Source organism: Acinonyx jubatus, chromosome C2 (assembly GCF_027475565.1).
Source record: "Acinonyx jubatus isolate Ajub_Pintada_27869175 chromosome C2, VMU_Ajub_asm_v1.0, whole genome shotgun sequence".
Lineage (NCBI taxonomy): Eukaryota > Metazoa > Chordata > Mammalia > Carnivora > Felidae > Acinonyx > Acinonyx jubatus.
The window spans coordinates 85,835,043-85,855,175 of record NC_069384.1 but is presented as its reverse complement, the minus strand read 5'-3'; the positions used below and the strand labels follow the sequence as shown (position 1 = coordinate 85,855,175).

General features: G+C 39.1%; 1 protein-coding gene across 11 annotated transcripts in view; it reads right to left on the bottom strand.

Moving 5' to 3' along the window:
* Nucleotides 1–576: 576 nt before the first annotated feature.
* Nucleotides 577–20,133, bottom strand: part of PEX5L (peroxisomal biogenesis factor 5 like) — a 227,097-nt gene continuing 207,540 nt past the window's right edge. For all 11 annotated transcript variants that reach the window (XM_027061376.2, XM_053221185.1, XM_027061370.2 and 8 more), the window contains 6 exons: nt 19,379–19,522; nt 16,455–16,525; nt 14,730–14,927; nt 13,900–14,065; nt 13,350–13,507; nt 577–7,220 (listed from right to left, as the gene is read on the bottom strand). In XM_027061376.2, the coding sequence (XP_026917177.1) occupies nt 7,016–7,220; nt 13,350–13,507; nt 13,900–14,065; nt 14,730–14,927; nt 16,455–16,525; nt 19,379–19,522 (942 nt within the window). In that variant the 3' untranslated portion in view covers nt 577–7,015. The remainder of the gene's footprint in view (nt 7,221–13,349; nt 13,508–13,899; nt 14,066–14,729; nt 14,928–16,454; nt 16,526–19,378; nt 19,523–20,133) is intronic.

Genomic DNA, 20,133 nt, shown 5'->3' with positions numbered 1-20,133 from the left:
GGAAACAGAAACATCTGTCTCGGTGGCATCCCTTCTCTGCTTGAGGGCAAATCCACCCTTTATGTGCTCCAGGAAGGCCACCAACAATCTCCTGCTTTGCCAGGGCATCTCCTAAGGTCTCCCCAGCTCACAGCGCTCGCCATCCTGGGCTCCTTCCTCCTTGAACACACCAAGCTCATTCCTGCCTTGGTGTCTTGTGGTAGCTGTTGGCTCTGCCGAGAATATTTCAAAGAGCTGTTCCCAGTGCCACTTGGTGGGCTTCTTGGTGTTCAAAGCTCAGCCCAAACATCACCTAAGAGAAATCTTTCCTGACCATCTATGGATAAAAAGGAGCCCCCAGTTTCTCTCATAATACCTCATTTGCCTTGTCCTTCTAGCAGTTTTTGGCACATGACATCCTTATGTGTTAAAGTATTTGTTGATCCCTCACAGAAATCTAAGCTCTTCAAGGGCAAGTTTGATTTGATTTACTTACCACTCCTGCATTAGAACAGTACGTGCACGTAATAGAACCTCAAATATTTATTGACTGATTAAAAAGAAAAGAAAAGAAAAAAAAAGACCCTAAAACTGAAATATATTTTAATATTTTTATTCTAAAAAAAAATCACAAAATCCAATTTCAGGTTAAATATTTTACTCTTAAAAAATTAACAAAGGAAGAAGATTTTAAAGTTTTGTTTTATATGTAAAAATGCATTCTTGATTTCCAGATAGCTCATGCAACATCATATGTGGTGGTTATTCAATAAAAGACTTTTTTTTATCAATAGTACAAATTGGATTATATATGATTTGAAGCAATTCTGACCCCCAAATCCCATTTTGAAAGATTTCTCAAAAGACCTTGAAGCCACAGACAAAGTTTATTTGAAAACATAGTTTAAAATTGCACAAATATAAATACAATTTAGTAATGTGAAAAAGGGAAGGCATGCTTCCAATAATAGTACAAAAATACTACCTTAATCTTGGTACTTTGCAAATTATAAGCCAAAGGAGTAAATTAAACACATCAATATGATAGGTTATTTTTATGGTAGTAGTTTTATTTCAAAGAGCAATGCAGGGAAATACTAAGATGAAGCCTTATTATCCAACAGAGTTGTGCTATGATACATAATATTTCACTAAATACACAGATACATTATCACATAGTATGCCTGTAACTTTTACACCCTCACCCCATTGCCATTAATTTACTATAGGTCACTTAATTTGGGTTGGTTTTAACTTAAAAACTCAATGTAAACATTTAAAGTTAAATTTTTTGTTATCTATTTCAGCTTAAAAATGAAATCCCAAGATTTTAAACGTTATTGAGCATAGAGAAGCATCACAGAAGAATTTGCCATTTGTCTTAATATTTTTAGATTAGACTAGATATGCAATATTCGTAGATATACAAAATATATAGAAATGTCTTTTCTAAATAGTTAATAAATGCCTGTTATAGTTTGTAAAAAGTTATTAAATTAATCAGGTTTTTTTTTTCAACCAATGTAAACAAATTTGGGCAATGAAAGTTGAAGAGGGTTTGAGTCAGGTGATATGGGGGGACATTGGTAAAAATTTAGGTTTGCTTTATTTCCTTTAACTACTGGCAACATATTCAATCATGAACCATTTCTCGCATTGTACAATTCTTTATGGTATCTAGGCTAATTTTTTACATATCTCAGTGAAAATGCCAAACTACCTAGCTGTGTATGTATATCCCTTACTATTGTTTTGTCAGTCCATTTCCCCTCTCCAAGAAATTCAAAGAAAAAAAAAAAACGACACACATTTTATTGTTGAGCAAAGAACTGCCTGCTGTTTTTTCATCTTCATATTGTTTCGAATGCGGGTTTCTAAAAGCGTCCTGAAGAGCCTGTCAGGGTTTTGCACGCACACCCTGCAACACTGCAAGTTAGTTTTCTCTTGTAGAGAAGGTCCTGAGACAACAGTTCTGAGATTGGGGCACTGGTTTCTAGAGTGTGTTATTTTGGTAAGTCTGCAGAGGTCACAGGGAGCGGAAACTTTATTCAAGGCAAAATACCACGTGAGAGGTTGTTAAACTTCACACTTTTGATTTTCTGGTTTTTCTCCTCTTTAACTATTTAATGCCTCCACACGAGTCTTTGCTAGGAGTTTGAGGATTTCCGTCTTTGAGCTTATATGTGTGTGTTTGGCGGTGTGTGAGATGGTGACAAAGCTGTTAGCAACATAAGACTCACCCCCAGCTTTGTCTTAGTGAGCTTTGCTCCCTCCATTTCTGGTCTCCTTGCCCTTATTTTTTCATGAAGCAGGGGTTACAGAAAAAGGCAGTGAGAGGACTTCCAAGTTCATTCTGAGTGACCATGAAATCACCTCATTATCTCTGACTTTCAGTGTTTTTAGACATACAGACCAAGTCCAGTTTCTTAAGGAATGGGGCCCACATAGCTCACTCACTCATCATATAAATAGGGCCATGTTGAGGCCAATGGTGTGGCACCCACACACTCACTATGTGACATTTGTGGAAATTAAGCCGTCACGTCCACTTTGCCTTATGGTGGTTTTCATGTGCCTGACATTACCCCAACCTTCCCACCTTATTTAGAAGGTCAGTATTTCTAATTTACTCCTAAATTTTAGAAAATATTTGAAATGCACGATTCAGAATTTTGAACCCAAAACTCTGTGGAGGCAATCAACACAATTGCATTTAGTAGTGTTCAGACACACGGATTTTGAGTTTTGGATCTGTTGTGCCTCAACTGGTTTAAAACTTGTTTAGATGTCTAAGTACCTGGATTCCTCAGTAGATTCGTTTGGCACTGGCTGCAACACTGCATAAGCCAGATGTGTGAATATCTGTAAAGTTCAGTGTAGTGTGATAGCAGGAAAACAGTCTTGACAAGAAGATATTAAAAGCAAATAGTAAAACTATAATGCAAAGTTCATGAAAATGTTTCCTTGCTCAGAAGCAAGGAAAAATAGGCTACCCTATGAGATTTAACCATGCACTGGGTAAATTTACATTCAGTACAGTTATCTTGCATGCTTTGGTTAATATTTGAGTAGGCAGATTTGCAAGTACTAATGCATGCGTTATTTTTTACCTGAGGTTATACATTTTATTTTTTAAAAATTGCCTTTTTACAAACCTTATGCCAGAGTTCATCTATGAACACTCTTTAAAAAAATATATATCTATCTATCTACTTCTTAGTTCAAAACAGTTTAATTTCAACCAGTTCTATAAATACTGAGATGACAGGGAAACTGTGCAGTAAAATCTGGAGACGGAATGAATTTGAAATCATTTTACAAAGTTGAAATCATGTGTGTGCATGTTTAATAATTTCTAAAATATAAGAACTCAAAAAAATTGGTACACAAATGAAACCTTCAGAATACCCTGTTTCTAGAATCCTTTCAGAATCATTTCAAGGTATAAAACAATAGCAACCACTAACTTAAAGTGCAGTTAGTCTTGTGGAACTGATTGAGGGGCAAATGAGGAAGGGACACAAAATGACCATCTTGCTTTCTCTATATTCCCAAAGAGCTCATGGATAAAGTGTACGGAAGAGATTTTGGGAACTCCTGTTGTATGTGGGACTAGCTATACTTGTGTTCAAGTCTTGCTTGTATAGCAGGAATATACTAGAAAGACTTACCTAGTATGAGTATCTAGACATGGACCCAAGATACAACATAATTGTTCTCTTTAAAGAAAAGGAGAAGAGTGGCATCCAACTCTGAAGGTGAGTATGTCCTGCACATTCTAGCCCAGTGAAGTGTCTCTAATTTGCCATTCTAGCTCAAATACAGATTGGCTGAGAAAGCACAGCTCATAGCTGTCTGCTAAAAGCTTCCTGATGGACAATATCTGCCTTTCTTTAGGTGTCATGGGGAATGACCTTAAGAGGAAGCCTCATCCCCACTGTCAAGGTACAACAGCACATAGAAATAGCCCACTAGACATAGGTGTAACATATCTTGAAATTCAGCAGTGATCACTGGATTTCTCTGCATTCTCATCCAATCTGCCAGTGAAAATAAGTTCTTAAAAGTTACATCCATGCAACTGAAGGGCCATTCTAGAAAACCAGTACCATCCTCTAAGAGATCTTAGGCTTACTTAGTAAGACTCTCAGAAAAAAGGAACTCAAAGCCTTCCCAGGGTGCCTTAGACAGGAACCAAGGACACCCTGCCTTTTGAAATGGAAAGAATAAATGACAATTTCATACCACCAGGGTAAGATACCAAAACCAGTTCTGTCTTAAAAAATGTGTATATACTTGAAAAATGCATACAATAAAGATCATTCTAAAATCTTACTAATTTTTGGTGGTGCTCTGATTTATATAAACTTTCACTTATTTTTTAGTAACTGTTTTTACTTAATTTTGTTTAAAAATACTATTGAAAAATATCTTGGGCAATAATTCTGCACTTCCTGATAGGCAACGGACTATGAAAATCTTGGTTCTGATGGACACTAGATATATTGAAGAAAGTGCTACTGAAATTATCCAAGTATGATGGGAATGGAAAATTGTCTACTCTCCTCTGAATTCACTTGGTATTCTGACAGCAAAATCAAACTTGGGCTGCAAAATTTGTCACCACTTAGCAACAATCAAATTATATCAAAGTATCCTGCATTTACCCTACTGTCAGGCTTTAAACTATTAACTGATGTCATGCATGTAGGGCCAACAAATCTAAGAAAACAGCCTATTGTTATTACTGCAAATTCAGTTACTGTTGAAAGTATAGAGTGGCATCATAAACAGAAACCTGCAAAGCTGGCTTTGAATCCTGCGTTCAGAGGCTCCTAATGGACTACGATGGATGCAAATCAGCTAGTCAGCCAGTGAACGCACGGGAATTGGCGGGAGGGACATGCATGGAATGGATGTTCTTCTCTCAGGGATATTCAAGCAGGCAGCTGCCATGAACTTGGACTCTGGCCCCGAGAGTCCTTCCTAGACTGAATTCTAGGATTCTAAAATTATAAAGAATATTCTTGAAAATATTGAGCTTTATTTGCTGCTGAGACTGGAAGGAAGTAGGCAAAGACTGGGTTGTCACTACCGCCCAATGGTGAATGCCTTAATGCCTCTGCCTTCTGCTGTCCAGCTGGGGGCATCACCTTTGCCCAAGTGAGCTTTGACAGTGAAGATGAAAGCCTGGCACACCACAGGGCTCTTTGTCCTTATAAACCTTAAAAACTCTTCATCTTTATAAACTCTGTCGTTATAACACACGTGAACTTCAAGGATTTGTGGTTTCCTGTTTCCTTGAGGCCCCTTCCTACCTGAGGAACTTCCAAGGTAATAGAGGAGAGGATTTCTACCTGCACACCCCGCTCCCCTCCTCCACTGCCCTCACCAGGAGAAGCTAACTCTCCAGTCAATTAAACTGTCTTGACTCAAATGCTGTTTGCTTGGTAACTATAATCATGAGAGTAACCAGCTACTATTAACCAAAGAACACGAAGAAAAAGTTGGGATCAGATTGCTTTGGGGAAGATTCTGGAGGAAGGAAGGAAGGAAGGAAGGAAGGAAGGAAGGAGAAACAATAAAGAATAATGGGACCACTTATTAGAACAACTTGCTAGAATTGGACACTGGCGATCTTATGTTTTGGTTAGCATTTTGCAAACAATTTTTCTAACTCTTTAAAAAATGATGTCAATCCAAATAATCACCAAGCCCCAACAGGGCACAACACACCCTGCAGAAGTGAGTAGAATGTAATCAATGAAATAAAATACCACTACCGACAGAAGGTTCCTGACACTTGATAAATGTTCCGAATGAGAGCCAAAGGAGCATGCATGTTTCATATTAAACCACTGACATTCAGTGAGATTCAGCTAGAAAATATTGATCTTCTATCACTTAGAATGCAGAAGGGAGAGCAATGCAGATTATTATGGAACTAAGAAAACACTAAATTTTTAGGAAAAAATGTATTTATCACTCTTACGAAATACTATTTAAAATATTAAAAGTTTAAAAGGAATATTGGTGTGCAGGGCAGTCAGAAAGCAAGTAAAGTATGACATTTAAGCAAGTTAATGTTAACTCTATAGAAATCCCATTATCATCCAAATTCCTCCCTGCAGAGAATGCATGAAGGGACAGTACAATGTCTCTTGCTTAAGTTCATACGGTCCCAGAAAGCATGTGAATAAGATCTGTGTTTGACATATTTACACCCTGTGTCCTATCTGCTTTGAGAAAAACTCCTTCAAAACTCTACACTATGAAAAACTATTTTCAGGAATTTTTATTTGGTCCATTGATCTAACAAGGCCGAGTTCTTGAATCTTTCACCCCTAAGTTAAAAATTGGAGCAACGGAACAAAACTCCAGCAAGGCATAAATAAGATATTAAAGTGCGTATATACAGTCCCAGAAAAGTTTTGATTGGGAACAGCAAAAATTTCTAGTGCAAAAACTGCTTTTGCCAGCAAAGCTCCCTCTCTGGAGTCGAAGGGCTACAGTAAAAGTTAAAATCGGAACAGGTCTAAGCAATGCCTCTCTTTAGTCAAGGGTTAATATATGTGCATGCACCTTGGCCCAAACTACGTTGTAAAAGGGGGAATTGCAGGAGATAGTTCAGAAACAGTCAGAATTCCCTGATCAGAGGCAGTGCTTTCTCCAGGTGTCCTATGAGCAAGTTCCTTAGGTGTGTCATCAGCTGCAAAAGTGAGGACAAAAACCCCAAAGGACGTGTTTTGAATATGCTTGCAGCTTGTGAAGAGTATTCACACACGGTTACTTTATCTTGGTTTGTCTTTGTGTCTCTCAGTTCTTCTTCTTGACTCTATGTACAACATTTTGTGCTTTTGAATCTGAACAGAGACTGGGCATCGTCTGTAGGAGTTCCCTTGTGTCATATCACCATGGCCTTTCGGACATCTGGTTTTATCCTTTTTGGAATTCATAATAAAATAGTTTTGCATTTCTTAGTACAATTACACAGATAAGGATTTATCATTTTTAAATTTTTTTTTTTTCTTTTCCTTCAAGGATCCAAGTTGAAAGCTCTTAGGAGGACATCCAGGTCACCGAGATTAGCCGCCTGGAAGAGTTCTGGTTGGTCCATCAGAGAAAGTGCGATTCTGAGGGCAGCCCAGATATTCCCAGAGATTGCAGGATGAGGAACTTGCTGTTGATTCCTGCTTTTTCTTTGCAAACTGAGGGCAGTGAGAAAATTGCTGACCGCTTCTCTAAGAGGGTAGAAAAACAGACATTTAAAAATACAACAAATTTCAGAGTTAGCAACTTAAAAAACAAAAATGGATTAACTTCTTTTAGTTCAAAACCCTAAATCACCTCTCTGAGGTGTTTTAGATCATCAGAGGAACAACCTTCTGGTTGTCTCATTATTCTTTTGTGAAAAATCGTTGTTCAGTATAGCAAAACCAGAAAGAAAAAGGGAATTTTATTTTAAGAATGTCATGTGAGACAGAAAGAGTAATAGCAAAACCATGGCTAACTCATTAATGCATTCCTTTTCCCCCTACCTCAGGGGTAATTTAAAGACAGAATCCATTTGCAAATGTGAATTATACAACTAGGGTTGAAGAGGAAGCATCTGGCCCTACTCAGAAACAAAGTGGCTTAACTTTTCCTATTAGTGATAGTAATATGGGAGGCGGCTGGGGCTGAATTGATTTGCTCTCGGAACATCTGGGTTGGAATCCTAAGCATTTAGCCTTAGGCAAATTTATTATCTTTCCAAGCCTCCATTTCCCCAACTGTATAATAGGGATAATAGAACTCATTTTATTCATTTATTTTTTTTTTTCCTTTTAAACATATGCATTTATTAATACCCCACCCTGTTCCAGAAGGGATTGGGGATGTCAGCAAGTTACTATCAGGGCTTCACTTTCTTCATCTCCAAATGGTCTAGGTGATATAAGTTCATTCCAGTTCTTCCCTTTTGTGACTCTGATTCTAATAATTTGTTGGTTATCTCCACTTAGAAGTTCTGTTAACACCTGGTATTTAGGGACACTTGTGTGGCTCAGTCGGTTAAGTGTCCGACTTCAGCTCAGGTCATCATCTCGTGGTTTGTGAGTTCGAGTCCCGGGTCGGGCTCTGTGCTGACAGCTCAGAGCCTGAAGCCTGCTTTGGACTCTGTGTCTCCCTCTCTCTGCCCTTCCCCTGCTTGTGCTCTGTCTCTCAAAAATAAATTAACATTAAAAAAAATTAAAAAAAAAGATGCTTCATTTTAGAATATGGAAAATGGGATGGGGGTGGGGGAAACCTACAACTGGTTCTCCTGATTTCTGTTCATGGCATCACCATCCAACCAGTGACCCAGCACCAAAACCTAATGCTATCTTCAACTATTCTTGCCCTTGCCCCAACATCTCACTGAGCCACATGGAATCCACTGTCTTTTCCCCACTTGGTCCTTCCCATGGCCACATGTAGTTGAAGCCCTTGTTAGTTGTCTCTCTGTTCTGTTCTATGGGAAGTCATTTTAAAATTTATTTATTTGAGAGAAAGAGATAGAGACAGAGGGGGACAGAGGATCTGAAGCAGGCTCTGCGCTGAGCAGTGAGCCCCTTGCAGGGCTTGAACTCACAAACTGTGAGATCATGACTTGAGCCAAAGTCAGACGCTCAACTGACTGAGCCACCCAGGTGCCCCAAGAAGTCATTTTAAAACCTTGTTGTGTGAGGTACACTTGGATCAATTTATGTGAAATCTTTTATTAAATCAGATCACTAGTTCTCCAAGTGTGGTCTGGGGAACTCTAGGATCAGTGAGGTCAAAATTATTTTTACAATAATTCCGAGACATTATTTTACCTTATTCTCATTTTCTCACGAATGTACAATGGAATTGTACAGTGATTACACAGTATGTAAAATCCCAATAGATTGGATGTGGAGACAGATATGAGAATCTGTCTTCTATTAACTAAGATATTAAAAAAAGTTTTTATTTATTTTTGAGATAGACACAGAGCATGAGCAGGGAAGGGGCAGAGAGAAAGAGGGAGACACAGAATCTGAAGCAGGCTCCAGGCTCCGAGCTGTCAGCCCAGAGACTGACACAGGGCTTGAACCCACGAACCATGAGATCATGACCTGAACCAAAGTTGGTCCTTAACCGACTGAGCCACCCAGGAGCCCCTAAGCAAGATATTTTTAAAAGTTGCAAAAATGATAAAAGAATGCCACTCTTCTCGCTAAACATTTTTTTTTGTTTTGGGGAATAATTATTTTTCATAAAATGTCTAATTTATGTTAACATGTAGTTAATTATTATTTTTAAATGAATCTTATAAACTTTCTCAGTTTAACTTCTAATATGGTAAATATTGGTGGATACAACCCACCTAAAAGCCCTTGGAGGTGCCTGATAATTGTTAAAAGTGTAAAGGAGTCCTGAGAACACCAAGTCTGTGAACCTTCCAGCTCTTTCTGTCCACAGCTGCTCTCTTGCTCATGTACCCGGTGTGCTTTCTGTCTGCACTCTCAGGACCTCTGTCCCCAGAAGCATGTATTCTGTATCAAACTGGTCTTTGCTAAGAATGATGACACCGCTTTAATTTGTATCTGCTTTACTCTTCTTAAAAGCTTTTCACACATTTGATCCCACTTAATCCCACAAGGTCATTATTAAGCATCTGGTAAGAAGCTTTGAAGTGAGGCTGGACTTCTGATTCCAATGAACATGATCTAGACATTGGTTCATCTGTATTGTTAGACTGCCTGGAAATAAATGGCAACTGGGAAATGGTTCCACTGTATTTGGCAACCTGGCTAATGGAAGGGATTGGGGTTCTAATCATCTTCTCTTTTGGATGTTTAGTAATCAAGCAAGAGAGGAGGGTTTATAAACAGATGCACATGTGGGGTTTACTTTGGAGGCCCTTTTTGGCTTCCTTGTTCCAGGATGGCAGCTCAAATGACAAGGATTCCATTTCCTCTCATCATCCTAGGCTCGTAAGAACTCTGGGGGAGAAAGACCCCGGAATCTCCTCATGCACAGGCTGTTCCCAGATTCCCCATGTGTGGCAGTGGTCTCTGAGGGACAGGGAGAGTACCAGAATAGTCTAAATGCTAACTTTGCCAGGCAACGTGAAGTGGTCCCCATGAAGATAGTCTCAATCTGTTCTTCAACTTGGGAACACAGAGTCCTTCTGGGGGATTCAGAAGATTGTACATGTATATGTATGAATAGTTTTTAAATGGCTTACACACACACAGATATATGAATAAGCTGTTCATGTATGTCTTGATTAATAAAGTGCATTCATTTAAAAGCATTCCTCATTTTATAATATCTTTCCCTCATTATTTAATACTAAAAACATTAACATGAAAGGGGATGTGATTTATGTTTTCATTAAAGAGTACTCACTCTTGAAAATTTTAAGATCCTTTGGAGCTCCTACTGACAGAGGGGTAGCATTTTGAGCTGCACATTTCACGCCAACAATTTCCTTTCCTATTTCAGTTGTATAAAGTACTGGGGACTTGCTTTGACTCTTTATAGAACATGTGCAATTACAGGAGGGCCTGGATGGCTCAGTCGGTTGAGCATCTGACTCTTGATTTCAGCTCAGGTCATGATCCCAGGGTCATGGGATTGAGCCCCACGTCACACTCTGCGCTGAGCATGAAGCCTGCTTAAGACTGTCTCTCTCTCTCTCTCTCTCTCTCTCTCTCTCTCTCGGGGCACCTGGGTGGCTCAGTTGGTTGGGCGGCCGACTTCGGCTCCGGTCATGATCTCGCGGTCCGTGAGTTCAAGCCCCACGTCGGGCTCTGTGCTGACAGCTCAGAGCCCGGAGCCTGTTTCAGATTCTGTGTCTCCCTCTCTCTGACCCTCCCTCGTTCATGCTCTGTCTCTCTCTGTCTCAAAAATAAATAAAGGTTAAAAGAAAAAAAGACTGTCTCTCTCTCTCCCCCTACTCCTCTCCCCACTCACGTTTTCTCTCCCTCTCTCTAAAAAACAAACAAAAAAGAAAATGTGCGATGACAAACAACAAGTGTTATAGCTATGTACATAGACACCTGCAGTCCTTGAGGGAGAAATTCCAAGACTCTGGTGGGTATGGAAGTATCTGAACCAGCTCTTCTTCTTCTCAGCCACATCTCTATTGAGGGTTATTATTTCCTAACTATCCACTTACACCTCGAGTTAAACTTATTTTCAGAATTCATTTAAGGTTTATGTCTCACTTGGTGGTCTTCTTTTTCTCAGGGGGAAAAAAAACCCAAAATATTTAGTACTTATAAAAATTTCCCACATCCAGCATGACGATAAAGGACCCACAGAGCTTAGCTGAGATGTTTTGAAATTTTTAGGTAGCCATTTGATCAAGGTTGCCATATTTACCAAGTAAGAATACAGGATGCACAGTTAAATTTGAATACCAGATAAACAATAATTTTTAGTATGAGCATGTCCCATGCAATATTTGGAAAATACTTACCCTAAAAACTATTTGCTGTTTATCTAATTAAAATTTAACTGGGAATTCTGTATTTTATATGGCAACTCTAAAATTGACTTGCTCCTGTACAGGTGACTTTCTGCTTGAGGATTAAAAATCCATTCTCAGTAGAGTTGCCCATTTCTACCTATCATGGACCTTCAAGGCCTCCTGCAAGCGGGTGCTCTACTGAGGCTTATACATGTAAGTGCCAAGAAAGTATTTTATTGGCATCTCAAGTACTGTTTTCTACACTGTAACGAGGAGTTACAGTTAAGAACTACTCAACCAGAAGCCTTATAAAAGCCTCCTCTGATAGAAGTTAATACAACTACATGTACATACATATTTATTTACATCTCTCCTTGTTCCAACAAAAGACCTAAGGTATCTTATTAAATACATCTATATGACATAGTTAGAAAGTTAAGTGACTAAAAGGGGTAAAGATAAAATCGGGTTAGGAAAATCAGATGAGACCAGAATGAACTTCGTATACAAAATGGACATTGCCAGGCCTTCGACAGCTGATGTGCGAGGGGGCAGCAAAGGTTCTCCCGTGACCCTTTGCAGAGCTGATGTAAGGAGGGCCTCTGCAGTCGCACACTTCACAGTGCCCATGAAATAAAGCAAACCAGTTGCAGAGTCACTCAGCTATTCCTGGTTTTAACCTGAACAAGGTCCTCTTGGAGGACGGGTGTAATCCAATGACTAATGTTCTAAGATTCTTCTAGTATAAATGTAGCAACCAATTTCTGAAACGTCAATATTTGCTAATGGCACAATCCCCAAAGCAGTTCAGAAACAGCAATTTTTCAGATGTCAAAGGGATTGCAAGCCAGTTATGTAGCTCTCTGATACATAAGGATACTGATGATGATGGCAATGATCAGAATCATAATAATAAATGCTGACTACTGTTCTGTGCTAGGCAATTACATTTAACCTGCATAATAATCCTGCGGGATAAATATTATCACCACTTGTTTTTAAGCAGGTGAAGAAATTGAGGCTCACAGTTATGTGCACAGAATCACAAAACCAGTAAATGGCAGAGCTGTGATTTGAATCCGAGCTTGTCTGATTCTAAAAGCCAGGCTTTTTCTGAGAATGAGAAAGGGTTACATTTTTTGTGGGATTTAAAACTAACACTTAATTCTCTTTTTTCCAATTATGAAAATAATACCTATTTATTTAGAAAGTCAAAAAAGTAGAAAGCTAAAGAAGGAAAAATTACCTATACTTTCATTACCTAAAAGAAATAAAGGTCATTTATGGGCCCTGTAGATGAGTAAAAAATAGTATATACGATATAGACCTGATGATGAGGAATCATGACAGAACAAGAAAGACATTTTAAACCATAAACCCACCATTTAAAATTTTTTATTAAAATAATTTTTTAGCCAACTTTACTGGCAAAGTAGTTTTAGGAAACCTGGACTTTTTGTTGTGCTTTGCCAAAGACTGACCCTGGACCTTCTTAACTCATTTTGTTGGTTCCCCTGTCCCTATCCCCCAAGGTTCTCTTTTTTGCTTATTTGGGAAATGAAGGGTTGGAATGTTCAAGTTTCTCAAACACTTGCCCTTGGAAGTGTTACTAACTTGTCCCAACCCAGGTTGACTGAATGGAAATCTCTGGGGAGAGGCCTGGGAATCTACATTTCACAAGCTGCCTCCATGATCCGCTGTTTGCCACAGGCTGAGAAACACTGAAGCACACTGTTCCTGCAGCAACAGGCCCCAGGATCCGAGGGTTCAAATTTTCCCTTGACAAGAGGAGGAGGGTTACTCCTACAAAAGGAGGTATTTTCACTGGGAAACAATCTTTCAGGTAGGTTATTCCACCTCAGCCCTGCATGTGGCTCATGGTTCTCAGCCTGTGACCATACTTCACCTGTAGGCGCCCAGATTGATGCAGCTTATTCCTAGATTGTATCTGGATCGGATGAAGCCTGGCTGAATCTCCAGTGCTCGTGTGTAGGCCTCCACAGCTTCCTCACTGCGGTCTCCGTTCGCCAAGGTTGCCCCGAGACGGTTCCATAATGAATAGTCCTGATGACAAAATTAGAACTAACAACCAGTACGAGTCATGGTGACAGAGTATTCCCATATTTCTTGCAGAAGAAGGATGGTGGCGAAAAATTTATCCAGTGCTCATGGATGGGGACCATGACAGTGGTAAATTACTCAAATGATTTTACGGACAGCTTTGTGAAATGACTTTCATTCATCAAAGAGCAGCTATCATTTGATGCTGTCAGGTAGTTCATGTTTCTATTTTAGGTACTCAAGTATTAACAGCCACAGAAGCATATCATTAGTACTCATCTTTTTAAACTATTGGATGCAGGCAAATAAGGTGTAGCAGAAATGTGCTATAAAGTGTAGCCTGCAGCAACTTATTTTTTAACAGAGAACCTTATGGTTTCTTGTTGGGCACTTACCTCTGGCCGAACAGTTAAGGCAGCGTTAAATGCATCTATTGCTCTGTTAAATTCTCCACTCAGGTGGAACAGTACTCCCAGACCTGTCTGTAGGTCTGGGTCAATCATATCTCCATTTTGGTGGGCAGCTTCCAGATATAATTCCTTAACTCCTTCCAAAACAGAGCTGCAAGGGAAAAAATGAGATTTATAATTCAAATAGTCTGAACATATATTATTTACTATTATGTCTACTGTTCTAAGAGAACATTACAAACTGGAAAAATCTTGCTTAAAATATATTCGCTTGATGAGAGGACTAATACTGCACATTAAAAAATACCTGCTGATTTTCATGAAATATTTTGTCATACACAGAAACAAGACTGTACTAAGTCAAGTCTTCCCAAGGAGAGTTTCATTGACCCTGTGAGAGCCAATGTGGAAAACCCCAAGGCTCTATGAGAAAGAATTTAACATCATGATTTATTGCTGATAGAAACAAAACCCCTAGAAGAAAGGACTTCCGTTTTTACTCATATCCAATTCTCAGTCTTTATGAAATGTGGTGCATTTTGTAACTTATTTTAGGTTAACTATATGTCCACAGCACTTTGCTTCGAATTATGGTACTCAGATAAATGTCTATGAGTGACTACAACCTTGATCATGTGTCCAATTGTTGGTTCTGGTCTCAGCATCAATCTTTTTAATCAGAGATGCTCTTCTAGCAGGATGTTGTCCTACAATCATTCTGGAATGGCTGGTGGTGAGGCTCATTAATTACCCTTAAGGTGACTAATTGTGTATATGGGTGTTTACTGCCCACGGTCGTTTAGTTAGAAGCATACCTATCAACTGGAGACTTGGACATCCTCCGGGTAAGGCCTGGAGATCCTTTCTTGCTCTTCACAAGGTATTTGTACTTTGGATTTTGCTTAATCCAGTTCTTTAGAGCTTCGCAGGCATCCTGCTGATGGCCAGTGTTAGTGTAACTTACAGCCAGAGCCATCAAAGCTTTCAAGTTGTTGGGCTGTAATTCTAAGCACCTGCATCAAGGCATAAATGAATAAGTAAATAAATAAAAAGCCTATTTCAGATTTTTTTCTGAGACTGACTCTAACAGTTCTTTAGGAAATTTGAAGCCTTTACTAATTAAATGGTGCAAGAGCATTGCAAAGTTTATATTAAGCCCCTGGAAAATACCATATTTATCTATGTCAAAATTGGGACCTAAGTATATTTGTAAGAAAGTTAAAACTCATCTTGCTGAGTGCTAGATCTGGTAATTTAACAAATGTTTTTTAAAATGTTTATTTATTTATGTATTTCGAGAGAAAAAGAGCATGCGAACAGGGGAGGGACAGAGAGAAACTCAAGCAGGCTCCACATACTCAGCACAGAGCCGGACATGGGGCTCAATCTCACAACTGTGAGATCATGACCTGAACCGAAATCCAGAGTCAGACACTTAACTGACTGAGCCACCCAGGTTCCCCTAAATGGTTTTAAAAACTATAGAAAAGGTGGCTAATCCTTGCACAAAATTTCTTAGGACTTTATTTCATGAGGCAGGGATATCACTGTTTTAGCGCTGCTCTATTATTAATATAGTAAATGTATCTTACCCACAAAGCAAACTGATTTGAGCTAAATTTGGATATCCAAAGATGAAAGGCTGTACAGTGTTTTATAAAGGAGAGGGAGAATCCTGTGTTTCTAGACAACTGAGGTGGGTTTGCAGGAGGCACAGGCTACAGTTGCTCCCCTCACGCTATTCCGCTGGCCTCTAGTGGGGGCTTTTCAAGCTTTGATGTACATGAGAATCATCTGGGGAGCTGGCAAAAGGCAGATTATGTAATATAGCAGGCCTGGGGTGGGCCCAAGCCTGAGCAGGTCTGACAAACTCCAAGGTGATAATGAAGCTGGTAGTCCCTGGAGAACACTTTGAGTAGCAACCCCTAGTACCTACATCAGTGCTTCAGCGAGAGATTATATAGGCAGGGTGGTTATATATTAAGTAGGGAAAGGGGAAGTCTATTTGGTAGGGCTATTTTTTCAGGGTTTAAATAGGGGCTCTAATCAAGTAAAATGTGATGCTACGTCCAGCCAAAGTAGCCTAGACCTTTACTCAGGGGCTCGGTAGTGATACTTTGGTATTGATAGGTCATTGAAACTATCTTGGGAGATTCTCTGTAGACACAAGGAGCTAAAATTACACTGAGATTATTTTGAGTATATTTTCTCCTGAGGAAAACCTTCAAATGCTGCAGAAGGTTACAAAGTTAAGAGGAACTATATATTTAATAAGTCTATTTTATGACTGCTTTTGACATGGATACTTTCATGCCAGTGATGGTCAACTGATTTGCAGGTGACAAAACACTGTGATTTAGGAACATCATTTCTTCATGAATTCTTGTTTCCCACAGCTAAGTGTAATATGAGGCATCTCAGCACTTATCCTGGCCAAATTCTTCATAATGTACCTAAGGGTTAAAATACAAGTCTGAAACAACAGAAGTCCATTAGCCAGGGTGCACTAGGCCCGTGAGTTTGCACTTAGTTTCATGTACCTCTGGAGGGCGACAATAGCTGCTTGTTCATTTTCATTCTCTGCCTGGGTTATCCCGAGGAACTGCCATGCCTACAAAAAACAACCAAGGTCAACATTGGAAGAGGAAGCAGATTCACTCCTGTGCTTTAGATTCCTCAGTGCAGAGCAACCTGTCTGAGATGCGAGAGTCTTGTAAAAGGGAAAAATGTCACATGCATTTCTTTATCCAAAGGCTCTTCTGACATCTGGGCCAAGATCCTCTGTTATTACTTACGAATTCTCAGGATTTATTCTCCTGTGACCCATGGAAACATTTGAATATCCGAGATTTCATGATATTAGGTGTCTTAAAACCAAAAGATAAACATATAAAATTATGCATTTGTCAGGAAAAGGGGTGCAAAAATAACCCAGAAATGTAGCTGAAGAGTCTAAAGTTTATAGTAAGGAATCTCAAGATGTACAAAATGAAATCAGCTTGTAAAAATGCAAGTCTGACTGTTATTATAAGAGGTAAAGGAAATTTAGGAACTAGGGAAAAGAAAACAAAATCTTCCACTCCAATGTGTTCACTGCTCTAATATCACTGTTAAAATGCATAAGGCACATATAAAATGCAATATAATATAGACATAATTTTATAGCCTACACTTATACTTTATCATGCATCATAAATGCTTTTAATGGTTTTACAAAATCATGATACTTAGAATTTTCAAATTAAATTTTGTTGAGTGGATATTCCATTATTTACTCAACCAATTCCCTACTGCTATAAGGTTGCTCCCACCCTGTGTTATTGTCAACAATGGGACAAATGTCTTTAGGCAGGTCACATATTTCATATCGACAATGAAAGTTTTTAATATAAGAAATTTCTCCCTATATACTCATAAGAACAATAATTCTCGCACCATTACAAGAGCAATCTACATGAACCAACCTCTCATTGCTGACACTGTCCTCAAATTTACTGGGGATGGGGGTGTATTAGAGTCTTAGGAATTGAAAAGGGTTTGGGGAGTGCATAGTTCTCCCACCTACAGACATTTTAAAGCAAAACTATTCATGAAAATACCTACACTCATCCTGAAATGCTGTAAGAATTATATTGGCTTTTCCCATCATGGGTTACTATTACCCATGCCATATCAATTCATAAAAAATACTGATTATTCCCACCCCCTCTCAATATTGGCACTTCTCTTTAATCTTTCAGATGTACACAGAGCAGCCCCTATTTTGAGCTCACCTTCCATACATCTTAGAATGCTTCTTAAGATTGATGAAACAGTTCTTCTCTGGGGGTTTCTTGTTAGCCTTTGAGCAGGGTGTCACTTTCACTGTTCACAAATTGCCCATTATCTTAATTTAGGGGTCTCCAAGATTTAGAGGCCCTGGGTCTCTTGGTTGGGATCCATTTGTTAATCAGTGCCCTAATGTTCTCATTTATGAATCTGAGATAATAATGTATATACATCTTTTTTAACCTTCCAGGGTTCCAATATTTTGGTTCACAATTCCAACTCTCAGTTCAATCTCATGTCACTGTCAACGTTTTGACTAACAAGATACCAGGGCTTTAACCTAGTGATCAGTTTACTCGTCCTTCCTATACAGACTTTAAGTACAGTCAATAGTAACGATGAAGGCTAATTACTGACGTGTCAGGCACTGAACTAAGCACTTTATTTGTATGACCTAATTTAATCCTCACAACATCCAGTGAGATAGTTATTGTAATGTGATTTCCATTTTACATATGAGGAAATGGAAGCTGAGATGGTTTACATGACTTGTCCCAGATCACATGGCTCATGGCTCATGAGTGGTAGAGCAGGGATTTGAACCCACACAGTTAGGCCAGCAGAACCTAGAAGCTTAACCACTATTGTATACTGCCATCTCAGAGCCGTGTATACCCCTCCCTAAAATTTCTGTGAATTTCTTATAAGGAAGATTCTTTATAAGACAATTCCTGAAAATTACTCATGAACTAAAACTTTACACCTGCTGCTATCTAATTATAGGCCTTTGCAGGTTTGGAAACACGGGGGACCAAAATAGGATGATGGAAGCCTCCCTGGGTGGTCTCCTGGCCTCGGTCTCCATCACCTTCTACACCTCAGCGAAAGGGGTTTTTCAATTCAAACATGCAAATCTGATTATATCCCTCTGCTGAGTAGAGTCCCCTGCTTTCATGAAGTTCAGACTCTTACCCATCTCTTCCTACCTCCTCTCCTGCCATTGTCTCCTCTCCCCTCCCCACCTGGCACAGTGTTTCATGCCTCAATGCCCACTCACAGACCACTGCCTCTTAACATCTCTACTCCCCTGCTGTCTTTAATTAATCTCCCTCCTTCAAAGCTCAGTTTTGGATTTAATTGTGGGAGAAGGCTGGCTTAGGACCCTTGCTCTCTGCTCCCCTACCATCCTGTACATACTCTAACACTGCATTTCTTACACTGCATTGATTTATTTACTTGTCTCTCCAGATAGAACACAAGTGTGTCTTTTCAATGGTTCCATTTTTTCCAGCTCCTCAATATTTGAAGCCCATGTCTGGCACAATTCTTGGGACATAGTATGTGCTCAATAAACATTGAGTGAGTAAATCAAGGGTGAGATAGGGTATGGCTCTAATCCTAGATGGAACTATACACTGGCCCCTGAAAACTATTGCTGAGCCTCTAGGTTGGCAATTTTGGTTTTTCATTTCTTGTCCCCATCCTTTTATTTTGGGCACTGTAGATACTGCAGATTTGGTTAGAGAAAGGTATACCTATTTGTAACTTTCAAACACATGGCACAGTAAACCAGGTTAACTCCTTTGGGAACCTTTAACTGAAGAAAATGCAGCCCAGTAGAACTCTGTGGCATCCTGTGTCCCTCATTTACATGTAGTCACTTTGTGAGCCTGGCAGGACGAAGGGGATAGGATACCTCTGCATCTCCAGGGTCCTGAAGAATTGCCGCCTCCATGAACAGGATGGTGACGGGCAGGTCCCCCTCCTTCAGTCTTTTTAAGCCCTCTTCAAATGCTCCCGGCCAGTCCTTGAAGGGATTTTCGGTGTGAAAGTAATATCCCTACAACGCAGAGAAGGGCCAATACAAGATCCATTGATTTATCTCTTCATTCTCACGTTCAGTAAGCTCTTTTTGAATTTGAATTTATGCATTTATTTTAATTAAAATTAAATTTAAATTACTGGTTTTCTTTCCTTCCTATGAATGTAGTCATAGGAAGTAGTTTTCTTTCCTTCCTATGAATCTCACTGTATACAGTTTAGATGACATTATTTTCTTATTGAATAATATAAAAAGAAACAAGGTTACCCATAATGTTACAACCTAAATATCACTGCTGATGTTCTGGAGTTTGTTTTCTCTGTTCTTTTTGTTTCAATCATTTCTCCCCAAGATATAAAAAATACAGAGTTTTGTACATATTTTCGCTAAGTGCTACCATCCGTTCCCCTCAAATGTTAATGCCACATACTGTACATCTGTGTATATGCTTTGGCCCTTTGGAGGTCTATAAACCATTCCAATATCTGAGATTTTTTTTTACCTTCCTGCTCCTTGAACCAGTTTTTGCCCCATGGTGGGCCATACTGCCCCATTGAAAATGCATATTTTAAAGCTATAGTTTTTTATTTCAAAAATGTAAAAAATACAGAATTTATAAATAATCTAAT